This window comes from Melopsittacus undulatus, chromosome 3 (assembly GCF_012275295.1).
Source record: "Melopsittacus undulatus isolate bMelUnd1 chromosome 3, bMelUnd1.mat.Z, whole genome shotgun sequence".
NCBI classification, from domain to species: Eukaryota; Metazoa; Chordata; class Aves; order Psittaciformes; family Psittaculidae; genus Melopsittacus; species Melopsittacus undulatus.
Window position 1 is genome coordinate 105,276,466 of NC_047529.1, and position 21,197 is coordinate 105,297,662.

Here is a 21,197-nt window from a genome sequence, read left to right on the forward strand (position 1 = left end):
GTGCTCAAGCACTCTGAAAGATCTTAATTCTTTCACATTTTTTCTGTAGGATCACAAGGTGCATGATCCTAACTTTGAAACAATGGCCTGTATAGTTTAACATTCATAATTTTGACTAAGTGGGCTGACCATAGGAACCCTGGCAAAGCAAATGTTTTGCATGGTTCTGAAAAGCAGAGAATGAAGATCTGGGAATAGCACTGTATGCTTAAGACTTTTAGACTACTGATGCTACATAAAAATAGAGGTTTGGAGACAGGCAGCCATGTAGTATTGTCCCAGGAAGAGCCTGAGGAGGATCTTACTGGGCCAGCTTTTTAATTGCCAAGTTTTCACTCAACTCTTTTGAGGTAAAACGATTTATGTAAACAGCCTTCAAACCTAGAGGAGGTTAAAAAAGTAATAAACTAAGCATATCATCCAAAATGTATTTTATGCCAGGTCTCTCTTTTTTTTGTTAAAGTCAATCAGAGTAGAAGTAATTTTCTCTTAAAAATAGTTTCATAACTGTGCAACCTCTGGCCTTCTCTGCTAAAGCAACACATAGTAAGTACAGGAAAAGCAAAAGGGTTTTATGAAACATGCTCTAAATTTAACTACAACGCCTAAAATCTTTAGCAATTAAAATACCTCTCTTCAGACTGTCTCTGCATTACTCACTGCAGTATCACTGTGAGACAGCTATAAATGCCAGTTTATAAGATAAGAGAAACAGGGCTTTGGCAAAGGATCTGCAAGAAATGGCACTCACCTGCATCTTGCTAACAATGTGGCATTTAATCTAAGGTAGCTTTTCAAACTTGCTTTACAAAAGGGTGAAAATACTCCTTTTAACACCTGGCTCCAGAGGGAGTTTTCATAAAGGGTAGCATTCACCATGGCTAGTTAGCAATAAGCCTGTATTGAAAATTGAAAAGTTTGAAGGCAGAGTTAAAAGCAGATGTTTTATCTATAAAGTTGATGTTGGCCACTAAACTGTAGACTGTTTATATTCTCCCCTATCTTTCATGTATTTTCTCAATGTACAATAAAATACGTATGCCAAAATGGAAAGAGAAGTCATGAGCAAAGCATACCTATCATGAGCAAAGGATAACCCACTGAGAAAACAGAAAAAACAACCAGAGCATCTTACAGCTCACAATACATGTTTATTATTAGAGATGTTTACAGAAAAGTCTGTGAATTACTGCTAGCCTAAGACTGACAATTGTCGGGGAGGGACACAGGGTGCTCTGGTTTATGGCTTTGTTTTTTGAATTGTTTAAAAAGTTGCCAAACTGATTAAGTTCGGGGGCTATTTCAGTATTCTTAAAAAAAGGTGGATTCACAGATAAAGGAGAAGGTGCCTTCACTAGTAATTTAGTAACTACGACCAAACAGGGTGTAAAACTTGGCAGGGTTTTTGCCGCAGACACATCTTGCCCCACTCTGTAGTTCACGGATTGGCTGGAAAGGTATGCAGAGACTTTTTGCTCCCATGGAGGGGGCACCAGGCTCAAGATCTTGATCCCTGAAATAAAAGGATACTCATAAATACTTTGATTTAAAACTAAGGGTGCAATAAAGGTATTATACATAAAATCTCAAAAGCACCTTAGTCTGAAAGTTTCAGAACTAAAGGAATAAATATATTGAATTATGCAGGACAGCAAGAGTCAAGGGGGAGGAATGTACATCGGTGTTATACCCGGGGGCATGTTATATTCCTGTTTTATATTCACAACGTTTATTTTGATCTTGGTAGATACTCCCCTCTTCAGTTATATATTACCTGGCAGTTGTCTTCTTGATCCAATCCTCACACTCAATTTCTCCACAAAAAGGGATTTGTACAATCTGAAGCAGGGAGGAGAAGTGGAAAGACACAAAACCCAACAGTTATACATCTGAAAAAGTCATCCTCATCTCTGGAAGATTCCTAAACATTAAGATCTCATACACACTCAAAGTGGGAAAAGTTCCAATTGCTACAAATATTTTTAATAGCTCTTTCTCATCACAGAAATAGATAAGTACAGTCATCCCTCCATAGTGCAGCATGGAAAAACTTACAATCAAAGCAGCATTTAAAGCAAGTCAGGGGGTTGATTTCTTTTTTTTTTCTTTTAACCCAACATATCTTCCTTCTGTGGAAAAATACTGTTTTTCAGGAAAAGTTTGATACTTTCAAACTGCAGAACACATACTTGCTTCCATATTGCACCACAGTGCTTTCCTAATGAAGTTTCCATTTTAACTCCTAAGATTTTTCGTATCTTCTGAACAAAACAAGGACATACATACAGCACATTTTTTCTTGGGGGCAGAGAGAAGTGGTGTGTAATATTCTGCTGTTTCCTTCAGTTAGCTTAACTGTTTCAACTTTCCCAATTTCCTTCAATCTCATGTATTCTTCTCGGTAATACTCTTACCTACTGTAGTGAATCTATTTCCTAAGTTCTGTGTTCCATTTTACTGTTGATTTGGAGTCGCAGGTTTTTTTTTTATTATTTTTAATGGACTTTCACAGTGAGAATTCTATTTGCTACTAAAAAGTGTGATTTCTGTTAAAAAGACACTCCCTACATATATTTGACCATTCTAATGTTATCTAAGGGCAACAAAGGCCACTAAATTCAGACTTCACAGTCATTTTAATTCAATCCAAACTGTGATTGAGGTTTCCTCTTCTGTGGCTTTCACCAAACTTACATTCTCAAAATTCTCCATTTGTCTTGATCCAGAACACACCTTTATTATTAGGCTTCACTGGCAACCAAACAAGGGAACTATTACCACTATACTATACTGTTCTTGCACTAAGCTTTTGTTAGCTAAATGAAACTTTGTTTAAATACCTGTGCAATTATTCTTAAGAGTTTCAGCTAAACTTAGAAGAACACAGAAGCAGTCTACATTCTGGACGAGCTAATAGCCAATGCTGCAATTATGGTAAAGGGGAAAACAGTGACAGGAATTAAGCAGGAGTACTTTGGCTTATAAATTCCCTCTTAAACAGTAGACAGTGCTAACAGGATAATTTCAAGATACTACAAAACGTATATGCTGTAAGACTTTGTCCATACAACACATATAGGTAGAGAGTGAAACAGTCATAAAATTACATACGTCACTTTTTTCAGCTCATGTATATTGATTGTAATAAACTCATATAACCAAAGTACCAAAATGGTGCAAGTATCCAACTTGGAATGTAAAACTATTTGTTCATGTTTTCAAGTTTAACTACATTATAAACTAGATTAAGAGTTCAAAACACGATACAAACATTTTAATACTCTTGGCCCTCTCTAGAATCTAGCCGTACACAACAGTTAGTGTTGGAAATTGAAGACCATTTTGCCCCCTCCACAGGCAGGAGGTATCATGTGAAACTGCTGCAGTAGTAGAAGAAGGAAGATTCTACACTTTTTCATCAAAGTTAAAGGAAATGATTTATGTGCAACAAATACAGATAAGCTTCACATTCCATTCCTGCTCTCGAAATGAGCTTGACTCTTCATTTCAGTTATTACATTAAAGTTTACTGCATCTCTTATAAATTTAAGAGCTTACCCTCAATTGTTTTTTAAGCATAGTTTCTGAGTGCTTGTTTAATTCGTAAGTGATAATGTGATAGCACATCTTGAAATCACAGTACTTAAGAGCTGTAGTACTAGTTGAACTTCTATATAGAGCATGATTCTGTGTTAAGCAAAGACTAAAGATTTTGGGTTTTTAAATCTACCATCAGAATCAGACACTTCAAAAACACTTGCACTGAGGAAATAATTTTTGCAGTCAGCAGGAAGTGCCCAAACCAGTTTGGAAAGAGAATAGTTCATACTCGCGTTTAGCTTTGTAGCAAGAAAGCAATGCACAGAATGTCTCAGATCTCTAAATCCTCAACTTCATAAGCATACTAAATCAGTCTCTCCTCTGAAGTTCATAATTATTCATTTAAATCTTGTTATAAATTGAAATTAAGTGCAATAGAAATGCAAGAAAAGAGTGTGATGGAAGGTTAAGCCTAACCAAGAGTAACTGAAAACTATTTTTGAAGTTAACAAAAGTATTTCTGCATTTTCCATCAGAAATTATTAATTTTTCAGAGTAGATCTAATTAGATCTAACACAAATAAACCCCAATCTCTCTTTAAAAAACACACAGCCTTAATGACTGATCCTGGGGATCTTAATACTTGAACACATTCATCTTAAAACATGAAAAATTTCACAAGCTGAGGTTTGTGACTGAATTTCAGGGTTAAGAACTGCTGTTAGTTGATCTCTGAAAATGAAGCAGCAGCTCAATTCTCTACCAGTTCTTCTGATCAGTGAAGTTCAGTCATCCACATTATGCAGAATTCTTACTATCAACCCAAGGAGGTTTCTGACTTGGCAGTAATTCTCAGTGAACCCAATGACTTCTACTTCAGTCATAAAGGTAAAACTTCTTTGACGTAAATTGCATGTACTTTAAACTCTTACCTGGACCTATTATGAGATTTGACAAGTGTTTTTCACTGCTTGCATTAGAATAGTGTCAGGAAGTTTATCTTAATCTGAATAAAATATTTGCTTTAATCTCTCTAAAAAGCACTTTCTAATAAAAATGCAACTTATCAAACTGCAGCCATTGTAGGTCATCTCAAGAAACCCTGCTACCTCCAGCACAGAACTATATTTTGAATGGTGCTGGAAGCATCACGTTTAGTAAATACAGTATTTTAACAAAAGAAAACAGCAACATATCCCACAAATGTTGGGAAAACTGTTTTTGTGCAGCTTCATGTGCTTGTAAAGGGAGAGTTCCATAAAAAACACAACAGCATTTATATGCAAGTTTTGAAATTTCTAGCCCCTGATCATCTGTAAGGGACAGAACGCGTGTGAAAGCACTTACAAGACAGAATGAAGTAAATTTTCTTACCTTTCCTGAATCAAGCTCTTTTTGAAAGTCCTCCATAGTATTGGCCACCACCATATGACTTTTGAGGTCCTCAGAAGCTCTAAGAAAAGGAAAGAAAAAATAGGTCAGGGTAGATTTACACACATAACCTCAGCAGCCAAACTAACAAAGTTCTCAGAGTCAATCAAAACAAAAAGTTATAAAAGCAGCTATACATTCATCCAAGTTTTCCTAATCAGTTTGTGTCTTTCTACCGCTTCTGCCTTCAAAGAGATGAAATTCTGATCGCTTATGGAATGTTCTCCAAGTTGCTGCACATTTTACCATGTTAATTCACACTGCTGGGCATGTCAGTTCAACACTGACCGACTGCAGACAGAAACAGATGAGTACTACAGATATAGAAGATAATTAACAAAGAAAAATCTACATCTGAGTATAAAAATTGCTTTTAATTAGGTAAAAATACTCTGCTTGTAAGCGACTTTGATCACCACAGAAGAAAATAGGAAAACTCCTTTGCCATAGTGCTGGATCACCACCCTGTTCTTTCTCAGTGTTTCTATGAGCAACAATTTACAGTGGCAAACAGGCAAAGGATTCTGGCATATGCAATAAGTGCAAATAACATTTCCAAAAGTATTTGATTGCTTATAAGAAAACAATCCTATGAAATCAGGATTAAAATACACTTCTGAACTTCAGCTATTGCGGTTTCTTCAACAACTTTCTATCTTTCAAAATTCCTACCAAAAGCGTTTTTGTGGAACAAATCCTGTACATTATTAATCCATGAACTATTTATGGTGTGTTTATTAATACTTCACATGAATACACGGAAGTATTTTGTAAGAACAGTTCACAACCTTTAATGCTCTATTTGATAAGCACAATAGAAAGCTTCTATCACTGTATGCAAACAAGTTTCAGAGACAGTAAAATTAGTATCACAAACAGGAAGATGTACCTAATCTGTCTGTCGTCACAGATGAACCAACAGCGTGAGAAATTCTTCCAACAGGTAAAGTGCATCTGTGATTAGCATAGCCATTTACTGTACCTCTCAGTTTACCTGTTAAAAAGATTAACATGGATGTCCTCCAAGATCTGCTTCAGTCTGTCTTCTGCTTCATGTTCAGAAAGGGTCAGCTTCTGTCCTGTGTCTCTTCTAACAGCTACAAACTGTTGACTCTTCATGTCTCGTGGTCCCACTTCAATCCTGACTGGAACACCCTTCATTTAAAAACAAACAAAAAAATGTTTAAAGTAATGACAAATAAGTAATTCTCAGGAGATGTAGTTTTTTTTCTCTCTTTTCTTAACCCTAATGCCCACAGTTGATATGGACTCACTTTATACATTTAAGTTTCTTTGAAATAAATTAGCATATATTCCACTGCTTTTATGCATTTCTGTCTTTCCCACACACATTCTTCACTTGTGCATTATACCTTGCTCCACTTGGAGACTACACCTGTGCCAACATGCAAGTAATAGTCACACAGTTAAAGCACAACTGAAACTACACTAAGACAGTTATCCCAGATAGTGCAAGTCAGATTTTTGAAGTCTGATGATTAAGACTTCTATGATAATTTTAATATTCTTGTTCTTCCAGTAATACCTTTTAGCTCTGTTTTCACAGAACATTTTCAACTCTATTAACAGAAAATAACAAAACTTCTGTTAAATATATCCCTAACATCAACATCAATTGCACTGAATATTTGACTATAAACAGATCATTGCTTGATTTATGTAAAGTTTTTACATTTTATAAACTTTACTGATAAGAGCCATGTAATTTCTCATATCCTATATACCACCAGACAAAAAGAGTTTTCATTTTACTAGTTAGTTCAAGAGTGTACTGAGTCTAACATTTTCTCTACATGCTGCCAGCATATGTCCCAGGATGAACACATTCATTCATGGGAGATGAAGAGAATAAGTATGAATGCATTTGGCAGTGGTTTTGTTGTTGGTTTTCCCTTGATTTGTTTGTGAAAGAATGCCTAACGGGCACATAGGAAGACTTCCCAAGAGAGAGTAATGAAACTAATACTAGACATCATAAAAAAAGATACTAATGATTTGGCTCTTTTTGGGGTTAACATGAGAAATCAGCTAGGCTGAAAAATATGTAAGGCAAAATACTTTCCAGTTCATTCTTGAAATACTTAGTACTTTTTACCCTATGAAATTCCTTGTCAGTACTCAATGAAATGAGTGTACTTTGCCTGCATTAGCCTGAAGATGCAGTTTACACATTATGCTGGACACATTAGTAGACTGAATAAAAAACATCAAGTTTGTCCCATGCTCTGCCTCAATTGATAAAACTGGTGTTACACCAAGAGGAAAGAACTTGGACACAATGGGAACTTTCAACAACTCAGGGAGCTTCTATCATCTTACACTGAATTCAGAACACGATACTATAAAATCACTTTACACATTATTCAATTTCTAATTACCATAGTCCCATTCTGTTGTTTTTGTTTTACAAAAGCTTCGTATTTAATGAAGCAGAACTGTTCCTTTCAACTACTATGTAAAGGGAACATGGCAATTTTGAAACAAGAAAAATTGCTCCTTTCTTTGTTGATGCTTTATCTTTTCTGTTCCAATGTGTGCAGAGAAGGCATTGTTGTGACCCTGGAGACACTTACGTGCTAGTACGAATTGTTAAACATGCAAGTAATTTGTACTATTAATTTTCTGGGTATATAAAGTAGAGACCTGGAAGCTCAAAAATCTATAATGACACGTGAAGCTCAGCAAACTGAGCAAGTCTCAGAAAACTTTTTCTTCATTTATTAATGAAAGTGATCATTAAATCAGACAAGACTTCTTCATTTAGAGAAAATATTTGCCTTCAGAACACAAGGCCTCCTACATACCCCCCACATAAAAGCTTCAAAACACCTGGAAAGAAATGTACCTTAAGTTCCCAGTGGTTGAACTTCCAACCAGGTGAATAGTTGTCTCTTAAATCAGCCCGTACACGGATATTAATACCAAGCAGCCTACTGCGATATTCATTACATTTCTTCAATAAAGCCTCTTTATCCTCTTCAGAAAGGGAATTTGTGATACCACAGGGTATAATTACAACCTGCAATATAACACATGTACTTTAAGTTCTTAAAATAAATAGTTGCTACTTATAGGAACTTAAAATCAATATTGTGGCCTTATATCCATATAATAGTAAACTCTTTCAAGTTGCCAGAAGTAAAGGATACATTTCCCTTTTTATCCAGATACAGATACAATTATTTTAAATTAATGGATTGTTAAAGGGATCTTGACCACTAGAAGTATCTTAATGATATGTGCTAACTTTATAGAGGACACTCCATGATTGGACAGCTCCTGTGCTATGTTAAGTCTTCCAGGAGCCCAATATAAAATTCTCATGAATTCCGAGACAGGAAAAGAAACAAAATGAGAAAGCATTTTTACACACCTGAACACAGGCTACTCGAGGTGGAAGCACCAATCCCATGTTATCTCCGTGAATCATTGTCATTACACCAATAGTTCGGGTTGTAAGACCCCAGGAATTCTGGTAAGCAAACTGTTTTTCTCCCGGTTTCTTGGGATCTTCAAATACAATCTCAAACATCTTTGAGAAATTCTGCCCTAGATGATGTGATGTTGCTCCCTGAAATAGTTGCACACAGAAAACTCTACTTAATGGAATGTTAAGTTTATCAAGCATCAGTTTAAGGCTTTCATCTTACTCTATTTACTGAAAAACATTATACTTGTAATGAATACCTGGATAGCTCTTCCACTGGCAGATATAAATGCCTCCACAGTGGTTGTATAATCACCACCAGCGAACTTCTCCTTCTCTGTCTTCCTTCCTTTCACAACAGGTATTGCTAGGAGATCTTCGTACACTTGAGCATACAGATCAAGTATCTGCATCACCTATGATGAACATACTCTCTTGAACTACTCAGTATTTTGCATTTGCTAAATCATGAAATATTTTTATATGCCAGTCTAAAATCTTAAAAATTTAAGATTTTAGCAAGATTATGATAAAAAAAAATTAATTTTTTTCAATTGCTTTAAACTGTGGCTGTTTTCCATAAATCAAATAGCAGCAACTATCAATCATGACAGAAAACAAGAGTCACTACAGAAATATCAGTCCATTTGTTACACTGACTTCCGGTTTTCACCTAAACCTCTTAGTATCTGCTAAGTAAATAAAGATATGCCATGATACTCAGTGACACATCTATCTTTGGGCAAAGGAAACATTAGAATTTCTAGCTGTTAATACATGAATGCATTATTTAGATTTTTAAGGAAAATAATTTTTAAGGAAAGCATTCTTTTTATATAACACACTCTTCAAACTCTCCATGTTGTTTGAAGAGACTAAAGTCTTAGACATAAGTTAAACCTGAAGAAAAAAAAATAGGTTCTAGTACACTTGGCATTTTTCATGACAAAGAAAACGAGACCAATTTCTGATTTGGTTGTGTTGCTATGGAGCAAAGTAGCTTTCTGAAAGCAAAAGCACCATTGCATTTGCTTTTTACCTCCTCTGCTGCTTCTTCATACGTTGCAAATGCTGTGTGACCCTCTTGCCAAAGGAACTCACGAGTGCGAAGGAATGGCTGGGGATGTTTGAATTCCCAACGCTGGAAAGAGGGAAATAAACCACTGAACACTATGATTAACAGTAAAGTGTCAAGTTATTGTTAAAAATAATACATAAGTATTAGAAAATTCACCCATTTTACTTAATATAATCAATATACATTGATAAATTATGTTTTATTAAAAACAGTGAGAAAAATCACAAACCACATTCATACTTCTGCCATGAATATGTGCTGTGATCAGTATCATCAGGTCATATCCACATAGAATAACTGTCTTACACTTCACTTAGAATGTAAGTGTCAGTCAGAAATTCTGCACATACCACAATATTACACCACTGATTAAGCTTGATAGGAAGATCCCTGTGTGACTGCACCCACTTTGCATAGGCAGGATACATGACTGTAAAAAGAAAACAGCTTTAGGTCTCTTCACAATATAGTTAGTTTAAGCCAAACTCTTCCCTTTTGCTACATACAAGCTTAACATTCTCTGCTGTGAGAACTATGCTCTTATGTTTAAACTCTCTTTAAAACAGTTTAGTTTTAACACATAATCTTTTCACGTAAGAATACTTTCACTTCATTCTGTGTCTCTGTAAAATAGCTTGCCTGCTGCTGGCCAAAGTACAATCCAAAGCTTAATATGACACTATGTTTGAGCCTCTGGCTTAAGGTATGTAAATACAGCTAGGTTCACAAATAGAAATTCAGCAGCCTCGAGACTTCAGGACACTATAGTGTACCTGAATCAATAAAAAAAAAATGCATCCAGACTTAGGTCTTACAATGTATGTTTAAATTACTCAGAAAAACTTTTAGTAAGAGCTAATTTACAGCTATAGTCAAAGTACTTGGAAAACTGAAGTGAATAATAAGATGAAGAAATTTCATGAACAGTATAGAAAAACCCCAACTAAACACGTTTTTTAGTCAAAGCAAGTTAGCCTTCAGGATATATAAAAATTTCTAGTGTACATTTCCTAGGAAACTCCAATTCCAAATGTTGTGACACTTGCTGTAAGCAGCACCAAAATCAGGATATTTTGATAAGGAGTTATAGAAAACATCCTAACAAATGGGTTTCTGCTTTTCACAAGTTCGTCTATCAGCTACACTATACTTGCAAATGTCTCTTTTGCAGCCAAACTGCATGAAAAAGTCTACCTGTTTCACTCGTGGGCCGTACAGCAATGGGTTCAGCCAGATCTGTTTTCCCTGATCTTGTGACCCAAGCAACCTAAAAGAAGACAAAAAAGGAAAAAAGGAGGGGGGAAGTCAAAACAAAACAAGTTTACAAAAACATTACTTTCATACTCAACTGCAGAGTAAGTGGTTGGGCTCTCCTGTACTCATACTAAAACAAACTTTTGGAGTGTACCTCAGGAGCAAAGTCAGCAATATGAGTCTTCTCTTTCTCTAGGGCAGCCTGGGACACAAACATGGGGAAGTAACAGTTTTCCACTCCAAGTTTCTTGATCTCTGCATCGAAGAAGTTCTTGATAGCTTCCCAAATAGCATAAGCCCAAGGACGAAGAACATAACAGCCACTCACATCATAGTATTCAATCATCTCTGCTTTTGTGATCACCTTTCAAAAGATCAAATACTTCAGCTTCTATTTCATACATAAAGAATATTCAGTAATTTGTGTGTCACATGCAATTCAAAAAAGTCTACTTTTCTACAAAAGCTAAAAAAATTAGCAAAGATATGTTTTGAGATCACTTTTGTTACCTATAAGTTAAGCAGATCTGAATAATGTAACACTTAACTAAAAATTAATTTCACTAATCCAAGAGACAGTAGCTAATTTCTGGAACCAACAAACTGCAATTCTGTAAGAAATCTCTCTGGCTCATGTCAGAAAAGATTGTTTTTTTCCCTTGGGATATAGGCAAAAATTATACTAGTGAGAAGCAATGCACACCAATGATACCTATTTACAATCTTTCATAAGTCGCTAATCTAAATTAATCACATCTACTCTGGTTGTTTTGAATCTTATGAACAAGCAAACTCATTCACTATCAACAGATGCTAACTTCTGTTATACATCATAGAATCATAGAATAGTTAGGGTTGGAAAGGACCTTAAGATCATCACTCCCAAGCCTGTGAAATTCCTATCACTTCACTGATATTTTGTACTCTTAATGAAAGAGGAATTCATATATAAATTACAAAAAAAAATATAAATATATATATGTATATATATATATATATATATATATATATGGTAGGAGGGGGTATGGTTGATGATTTCCCTTTTTAAAGCTTCCTAAATTTATTCAGCACTTCAATCCAGGCACTTCTATTAAAGACTATGATAGCAATGTAAGAAATAGAAAAGAGCAAGTACTTGGCTTTGTATTTAAAAAACAAGACAAAACAGAAATATAAGATATAAATCCAAAGCAGATATTGATTTATAAGAATTAAACTGATGTGCGCTTACCTGAGAGAACCATTCTGCAAGATTTTCTTCTTTTTTAGCTTCTAGACCCAGCCTAAGGTGTTAGGAAAGAACCAGATTTGAACTGTATAGCATTTTGCATTCAACAATGAAATTTATCCTAACCTCTTTTTCTGGGGGGAAGGGCACTTGACATAGAAAAAGGGGGTATGGAACAGAACCTTTTAATTTTACTTCATAAAACTAACTTTTCCCAAATTATTTTCTGGCAGTTCAGAAACACAGCACTGCCCCAGCTACTAAGAAGGAGAAAAATAACTGTTACAGCTGAACCCAGGACAATTGGCTAGTAGGAATTGCTAGTATTTTCTCACCTGGGCTAACACAAGTATATAATAAAACCAGTTTTGTTTCTTCTCTATTGTTCGAACCTTTCTAATTATCACCATGGTTGCATCAAGGAACTTCATAACAATGCATTAAAAAAACCCCAAGCACCTTAAGTAAGACACCTCAAGTAAGAATCTTAGATTAACCAGACCTGTGTGTAAGCTCGTTTACTTTTTATTAAACAAATCTGGTTAGTTTCTTACCTAGCTGGTGCCTACAATTTCAGGAAACATATGCAACTTGAATTCACCATTCATGTGAATGTCAGTCACAGCGTTCAATAGAAAACTGACCCTATCATCAAAATAAAGACAACCAATAAAGATTCTGAAGACTAAAATCACCAGACTCAAATGACAGTAGACAGAAGCTTTTATATTTCTACAAACCAGGAAGTTTTAAGGGTGAAAAAATGCATTTTTCTGGCATAGTTCCTATATAAAATAAACACAACTGTGTCTCTTAACATGTGATTTATGTACCTGAAACAGAAAATAAATAGCACTGCATAATATATGCTGTGAAAAGACTTCTAAACTTTCAGGGTTGGAGCAGGAGAGGTGATACACAGCAATCATCACCTGAGAGTTCCACCAAGAACAGCAGTGTTGTTCTGGCTTGGGTTTCATATTTGTCATGGTACTCACAGTAAATATTTTGGAAACTCCAGTACAATGAAATAAGCATAAGGGGTTTTCTTTCCCCCCTCTGGGGTTTATACTGGGCAAGATAAAGCAGCATATTCGAAAAAAAAAAACAAAAACAACCACCCCCCCCCAAAAAACCCCCAAAACAAACATAAAGAAGCAAGTTCTCAGTGACAGTACTCACAGTAACAGAGCATGCACACTGCTTTGTGCTTTCTACAGGCACAGTAGATGTATGATCATAGATCATAGTAGATAGTAGATCATAGTAGATCATACATATCAGTATGATGCTGAGGTACAACTGAAACTAAATGAACTTTAGTAACTTGCTTTTGTCTTGATCCTAAATAAAAATTTATTTTGCAAATGTCCATGTTTTCAAGAACAATAAGAAACCTGTAAACTCTAAATCAGAGTAGAGGCAAATAGCTGAGGTCTCTAGCAAACAGATTAAAGATTGTATCTTTACCTGGTTTGTTTCTTAGGGCCTTGACCCTCTCCTGATCCACTTGAGGAGAACTCATTACCACTCTGTCCTTGCAAGGTTTCTTTTTTTGGGCCATCACTTTGCTTCTGTTGCTTACTCTGCTTTTCAGACTTGTTCTCTTTCTCTTTCTTCTTCTTGTCTTTGTCATCAGTGCCAGTAGCAGTAACTGGTTTATAGTCAACTCCTGCAATAGACTTATACTGGGCCTTCAATTGAAGAAGTTCCTTAACAGCTGCATCAATCTTATCCTTGAAAAACAAACAAAAAAATTATAGAAATTTATACAGAAATCACAGGAATAAATGTCTCAAAAAAAAAAAAAAAGAAAATGCATCTATGTATGACATTGCAGACATCCACTCAGTATTGGGGCAAAAAATCTGCCAAATCCAATAGTTATATGCATTAACATTTTAAGGACCATAGTTGACAGGAATAACTTTAAAAGTACATACATTTCAGATCTCAGAATTAAAATGCCTCTTATCCTAAATGCACATTTCTAATTAACTAAATCTACTGGGAGGTGACCCGGCCCATGGCAGGGGGGTTGGAACCAGATGATCTTAAGGTGCTTTCCAACCTAAACCATTCTGTGATTTAATGATTTTCATAATCACACTAAATTTAAAATAGATGCTGATTTAAATACATATATCACATTTTTATATTACAGTATGTTTTTACCTTTTCTGCTTTTTCTGCTTTCAATTTCCTAACTTCATCTCCTTGAAGAGCTACTTTGTTAAACATGGCTTTAGCTTCAGGTGTGTCTGGACCACTGGGTACTGGGTTTGATGATGGAGTCAAAGCACCCTTAGCTGCTGGTGGATGTCCCGGCTTGTAGTCATGACCAGTCTTTTCCTTATAGTCAGCTTTTAGAGAAAGAAGGAGTTTTACTGCTTCATCTATTTCATCCTGTATGGAAAATAAATAGCAAGATGTACTGGTGAGAATTAAAGAGAGAGCTGAAAAGAAGCACTGATTTCCATCTAGCGATAAATAGTGCTTTATCACTGTGGAAGGATTAAAGTACAAGCTCTTCCCCAAGCAACAAGGAGTATGTTTGAGAGCTGTCACATTGTAACAGAATATTCCCTTAGCCTCATCAGCTACAACCTGTTAATAATTGCAGCATAATCTATAAAGTTAGCTGGTTTAGGAAAGAGCTTTTTGAAAAAACCACCAAACAGGAAAAATCTAAAAAAAATGAAGCCAAAAATAAAATCAATTCTGCAAGGTAGAAATGTAGGCAGGAAAAAACCAGCAGCTCCTGAGAACTTACGGGGTTCTCTTCTGTGCTTTTCCACCTCTATCACTGAATTTGTCAAGTTTTAGAAAGTCTTGCTGTTGTTGCAGCAGACTAGATACTTTTATCTTGTCCCAAATAGAGCAAGAAAAAGTAAAATACATTAAAAACTGCTGCAGGATTGACATCTGTCATGCTTGTGCCTATTCATCTAGATGTGAGAAATCTGACTTGCTACAACTAGTTGAACTTAGAATTTACATCTCAAAGAAAAGAAAGTATCCAGCCCCAGATTAGCCTGTGTGGCATTGTCATGCAAGTTTGACCTCTAAGCTAGAACCCAGACATAAGGGAGTTTGATCACTACTTGGTGAAAGATTACCCCCCAGTGGCAAAATGTGGTAAGAATTACAACTGCTTACTCTCTATTTACTATTATACCTTGGAAGCTTTCTCTGCTTTGAGTTTGCGCACCACTTCTCCTTGTTCAGCTACGTTATCATAAAGTGCTTTGCCATCCACTAAACTACACGATTCCGAGTTATTGCAGCACACAGAAGATGGAAGTGTATTAGAAGGTATGCAAGGAGGAGCTGAAGGTGGATTTCCAGGCTTGTACTCTTGACCTGTCTTTTGTTTATATTCTGCTTTTAGATTTAAAAGAATTTTCACAGCCTCATCTATTTGTTCCTGAAGCAAGAAAGGAAAAACAGCAGTTGCAGATACAGATAGAAGTAACAGATGCAACACAATAGATAAAATAATGTAACCTTTACCAGAATGGCACTAACACAGCTGATGTACTGAAACTTCTAGAGCTAACTTATACTAACAAGTTGTCATTACTGAGTTCAGCAGTAAAACAGGATACCTATAAGCTGCACAACAAAGGACCTAATCATGCAGTACACGAAGGGATGATTTCCATACCATGAAAGCTTCCTATTTAGGGGGATTAGTTCCCTCCTGTTACAGCAGTCTATGACTTCGTACACCAGAGAATGGCAGCAAATACTCAGTCTAAATAAAGAACTGTTCTCTAGCTGCTATCAAGTTACTACCACATTTATTACTACCATTCCAGCTTTCAAGTTACAGTCATTTTTTCAAGTTACTGATTATATCCTGCTTCACTTATCTTGTATAACTAAAAAAGAATTTATTTCCCAGGTTCTCCATGCACTATCACAGGACTCACAAAGTCAGCCATATCATCAGCTGAAGAGAATGTGCAAAAGCACTTCATGGAATTTGAAAGTACTTGCTTATATTTTGTTCCTTGAATTTCTCAAAGCCTGCAATCAGGTTTTAATTTAAACTGAAAATACTGTTCCACCTAGAAGTATTCATTGCTAATACACCTTTGAAGCTTTCTCTGATTTCAGCTTGCGGACCACGTCGCCTTGTTCAGCTACTTTGCTGTATAGAGATTTGCTGTCTACTGGACATGTGGATGGAAGAGTAGAAACAGAAGAAGACTGAGGGGGGACAAAGACCACAGGTGGGCTTCCAGGTTTGTACTCCTGGCCTGTCTGTTGTTTATATTCTGCCTTTAGGGATAAAAGTACTTCCACGGCGGCACCTATCTCACCCTGAAAGACAAAGGAAAAGGGCAGAAAGAGGGAGGAACAAAGACTTAGAGACAGGAGACTCTGAAGTGCAAATTAAATGCTTTCATGAAAAGACCTGCAGTTTATGCACACCTATTCTATTTTCTTAACTAAATAGCAGAGTTGTTCAGCAAAGTTTTCTCTGCTAGTTTCCTACTTTAACAAAGTAGCTCCTCTTAAAGGATATACAACCCTAACAGTACTAAGTAGAATTATAACAATAAATTAATTTAGATCTTCCCATTTAGATTTGATGGTGTTGCCAAGACACTACTATAAACAGTATTTAACCACCACACAAAGTATGTCATTTCCCATCTTTTCTTTCTCTGCATTAGAAAGAATGGAAAGAACACAGCTGCTAGTAGCTATGTTTTCTATGCTCAGTTCTAGACAGGAAGATCTCTCAAAAATATCCACAAGATTTGGACCTTTACTTTCCTTTTCCCTTTCTGATTTCGGGAGTTTGTTCAGTTTGACTTTAAGGTCTAAATAGCAACAAGTCAATCTCAAAGTCACATAACTTGACCATATTGTGTTAAATAAATAAATAAATAAAATACGGTAGGATATTTTAACCCCAAGGACCAGATTTGTATACTTTGTATACCATTACGAAAGCATGAATTCATAAGCATCCATTCACCTCCACAGACAAGAGAATAATGGGCTATGCAAACCCAAAGAAAAGAAGTATTACTTTAATCAGTCACCTTAGGTGCTTTCTCGGCTTTCAGTTTTCGGACCACTTCTCCTTGCTGTGCTACTTTATCATACAGAGCTTTACTATCCATGGTACCAGAGCTCTCAAGCTTTGAAGATGGTTCAGTTACAGATACTGGAGGATTTCCGGGCTTATACTCATGTCCCGTCTTCTCTTTGTATTCTGCTTTCAAGGCCAGCAACTGTTTCACAGCTTTATCAATATCTTCCTTTAATGCCTTCTTAGCTTTCAAGTCACGAACTACATCACCCTGTGCAGACACCCTGTTGTACATAGCCAGGTGACTTTCAGATACAGTACAGGTTGGAGCAGAGGTATCACCAACAGGTGGAGCAGATTTTCTTTTTGCAGCTGAACTAGCCTTAAAAAAAAACAGAAAAAAGCCAAGATTTAGCATTATAATCTCATACAGTAATAGATATACCTAATACATTTTATGTCACTTTTGTAAAACACAAGCTTACCTCTTTCTTTGCAGTTTCAGCTTTGGTCTTCTCTTTTGACCCAGATGTTGGCATTTCCTTAGTATGTCCATCAGGGATGTAAATCAAAATGCACGGGGCATCTTTACAGCTGTAAGGACTATGAAAGGATTTATAGAAAACGTAACAATAAAGGAAATATAAGATACATATGAAATGTTTGCTGAAATAAATGTTCTACTCTTCCTCCAAGATGGTCTCACATTTATCTTCACACAGAACAGCAGTTCCCCAAATTTACATCACTGGGGTTCTGTACTGATTCCTGTTATTTCAAGTTTTCTTTATAGTACAATATTATGTTGAAATGCAGCGTAATTTAGATGTTTGGTACTTGCTAAAGAACTCTTACAATTAAATAGTATGTGCATGCTCCAATGGGGCGAATGTCTGTTTTATTCTGTAACACTATTTCTTAATTTATATACTTAGAATCACAAGTAAACTATGATCTTTTTAACCAAGTCCAAGTTAGCTGGCTGTACCAAAAGTACCATGAACTTTGCTTAGACAGTCTGAAGACGTAGGAACGTAAAAGCTAAAAGCCATGCCGCCATCAAAATATTCCATAGAAGGGTCATGGTAAAGGGGAAAACATTAGTCTTGCCAATGCACGTGTGACAGCATTATAACACAACAAGCTAAGGCGAATTTTGTGAAGTCTCCTTAGGCCATTCTTAGGTAGCTTACCTCACTGGCTCATAGGGCTGATCACAAATAAAGAATCCCCTCCTCTGAAGTTGTATGATGTCCCCTTTTTTTAACTCCCTAAGGCATGGATCACCTAACATCAGTTCTTCTTGCTGTAAGCGTTAAAAGAAATGAGTCCAAATGTAACACAGCACAAGAAATAACAAGAAATACAGTACAGCTGTAGAAGGATACTGACAGGTTTCTGTTTTTTGAAGAGTTGAAATATTAGTTAATTCCAGGGGCAGCAGAACAAGTAGTAGCAAGAAGATGCTCTATCATAAGAATGTATCAAGACAAAAACTCTTGGTCCCTGGTCTAAAAGCCAGATAATCCTGAGAAAAAACAAGTCAGGTTTTGATTCTGAATTTACGAGAGGGTAAATGGAAACTAGACATACCAGCATATAATTTTCTTATTGGAGAAATTATATTTAAAAAAGAGCAATTAAGTTTCAAAGAGAAACAGCGATGGCAAAAAAAACCTTGTGAACATTAAGCTCTGTGGAATAAAGGGGATAAAAGATAACTTACCTTGCTATTTCGGTTAATGTATTGCTTGAAATCTTCATCTTTACCTAGAACTGGCTTAGTGATTAGATGCTCATAATTAACACAGACAGTTGGGACGAGTGGTGCACATGGAGTTTCTGCTAACCAAGTGATCTTAGTCGTCTTTTTGAAGTCCTTATTCTCTAAGTTTAACTTGGCATTGATGGATACTATTTTTCCATTTGAATTTCTACAGGAAAACAGAGATGGTAATAGTAAAGCCTAAACAATTAGTTCTCATTTGATACTACAGACCAGCAACTCACTGAAAAACAAGTGTTCAGAGTTCATTTTTGAAGTGTGGGAGATGTAGGTAATTGAAGAGTGTATTCACTGCTGTTGAAGTTCCCCTTTAATTTTAATTCATTAATATCAAGAGGCATTGAAAAACACAGGAAAAAAATCTCTACATATTTATGTTCTCTGCCCCAATTCATCTCATTCTGCCACTGACTCAACACAACCACTTCGAAGTTATTATGATGATATTAATGGTCTCCTTCCTCACCTTAACAGTTCTGCAACTGAAACTGTGATAGATTTAGGTTCTTTTATTATGCAATAGCAGTACTTCTTACAGGGTGAAAGTTGTTAAAATTCCAGGTGGTTTTTTTTGTCTAAAAAAGTTATTTCACAGTGGAAATATTGCTGCTGAAACATGGAGAACACTGGATGAGAAGGACATGCAGCATCGGGACTGACTGTCGATTTCAGACCTGAATCTAGAGTAAAATATGTTCGAAGCTAAAGTTGAGTTTTGTAGTCTATTTCAAAGAAGATATCAATAAAAAGAATTACAGAATGAATATATATGGACAACCATTAATATTTTACTGTTAGAAGCTACCTATTAAAAGAATAATCAATAAAAACCTGAGAAGCAAAAAATGAATTTCATTTCCCAGTAAAGAAGTTACCTGTTTAATTTGGTGATGGTAATATTGCCCCAGTTTATGAATGTAACCACCTCTCCCTCTGTCAAGGTCTCTGCATCTGCACCCTCAATGAGGACTCTGGAGCCGTACCACACAGGTTTCAACCCAACCGCATCATTCTGTGAACAGTGATTTTGATTTCAAAGGAGAGATTGTTATTAAGTTGACTAAAGTTAATGCAGTGCCAAAACACTGCATGACAAGACAGATGAAGACAGAAGATGGACAATAAAGTCATGCAAAGCTACAGTATTCTTTCACTGCTCTCAGGCTTCTCATCCACAAGTGTTGCATGCATTCCTCTAACAGTATGTTCAAAAAATCCTATCTTCTATGAAATACTAGCACCAAAGCAACTGATACCATATCCCATTTCCTTAAAGTCCATACATCTTAAAGACCATACAGGTAAAAGCTGCATACGTTTTTCCTCAAGTTTCCATTTTTCTATGCAAATTCCCTTCAAAAATAACACCATAACTCTCATTTTTTGCCTTTTATATAGTTAACATGGAAATAAATATGGAGCTTCTCTCAGCTGCATAGATTTTTAAAGATAGAAACTAGAAATACTAACAATACTGAGTTTAAAAGCATCTCAACAGTGGAGATAAAAAAAGTAAGGCACACAGCTGGGAGTTCAGGCTTTTCTGAACTGAAATTTGTTTCTTCTGATCAGTACTTATTATATACTGGAGGCAGCATTTTTAATGTGAAAGTTTTACTATGCTGGCTTGCACTGACCAAACTTCAGATTTTTCAACTCTTAAACAGCAAAAATTCTCACTTGGCATCTGCTCAAAACTGGTTTCCTTGTTTATTTATCAGGGGGAGCTGTCAAACTGAATGTCTACCTCTTAGTTACAAGAAGTGGCTATAAGAACATCAGAGCAACAAAAATGAAAACAAATAAATGAAGCAAAACCTCAAAAATATTCTCGTTTCTCAGCATAAGTGTGACAATCTAAGGGCTACTTTCAATTTGCAGATGCCCGGCTCAAAGGAAATCACCTTCCTAACTGTAGTGCCAAAAAAAATAATTGTACCAGTAACACAGTCCTATTCTTAAAAGATATTAAAAGTATCAAATTAACAAGTTCTTGACTTTTTATAGTAACTATTTGCTATCTTAACTTAAAATCATTAAAAAATGCAGAGATTGGTAGAATTAAGAGGTTAATATATCACTTCTCTACATAAGTCTAATTTTATACACTAGTTTAAAAATATATCCTTCATTCCTCACACTTCTGGATAAGCAGCATCTATGGCATTATACTCACAAAGCTTGAATAAAGTTTTCTATTTAAATTTCTCTATGAAAGTTTGTATCAAACAACAATAAAATCAGCCTAAGCATCACTCCATACTTGTAACACCTTGCCTCTTCTGAGGCCTTTCAATGCATCTGACATATTTACAAAAGCAGTTTCCTATGTCCTCTTAACAGAATAAACATGTTTTGTAGTTGCCCAGTTTCTGACAATT

General features: G+C 35.8%; 1 protein-coding gene across 3 annotated transcripts in view; it reads right to left on the reverse strand.

Annotated features, from left to right (window-relative positions):
- Positions 1-1,131: 1,131 nt before the first annotated feature.
- The window catches only part of EPRS1 (glutamyl-prolyl-tRNA synthetase 1), a 37,880-nt gene continuing 17,814 nt past the window's right edge, over positions 1,132-21,197 (reverse strand). The window contains exons 14-34 of one of the 3 annotated variants that reach the window (XM_031051659.2): positions 19,692-19,828; positions 18,757-18,964; positions 18,224-18,336; positions 17,516-17,633; positions 17,041-17,412; positions 16,079-16,309; positions 15,159-15,407; positions 14,156-14,386; positions 13,451-13,716; positions 11,984-12,035; positions 10,907-11,116; positions 10,693-10,765; positions 9,849-9,928; positions 9,460-9,561; positions 8,681-8,836; positions 8,367-8,564; positions 7,839-8,012; positions 5,967-6,127; positions 4,916-4,994; positions 1,775-1,839; positions 1,132-1,513 (exon numbers count right to left, since the gene is read on the reverse strand). In XM_031051659.2, coding sequence (XP_030907519.2) covers positions 1,363-1,513; positions 1,775-1,839; positions 4,916-4,994; positions 5,967-6,127; positions 7,839-8,012; positions 8,367-8,564; positions 8,681-8,836; positions 9,460-9,561; positions 9,849-9,928; positions 10,693-10,765; positions 10,907-11,116; positions 11,984-12,035; positions 13,451-13,716; positions 14,156-14,386; positions 15,159-15,407; positions 16,079-16,309; positions 17,041-17,412; positions 17,516-17,633; positions 18,224-18,336; positions 18,757-18,964; positions 19,692-19,828 — 3,426 coding nt within the window. In that variant the 3' untranslated portion in view covers positions 1,132-1,362. The remainder of the gene's footprint in view (positions 1,514-1,774; positions 1,840-4,915; positions 4,995-5,966; positions 6,128-7,838; positions 8,013-8,366; positions 8,565-8,680; positions 8,837-9,459; positions 9,562-9,848; positions 9,929-10,692; positions 10,766-10,906; positions 11,117-11,983; positions 12,036-13,450; positions 13,717-14,155; positions 14,387-15,158; positions 15,408-16,078; positions 16,310-17,040; positions 17,413-17,515; positions 17,634-18,223; positions 18,337-18,756; positions 18,965-19,691; positions 19,829-21,197) is intronic. The other 2 variants (XM_005151883.3, XM_005151884.3) reach the window with 2 other exon arrangements.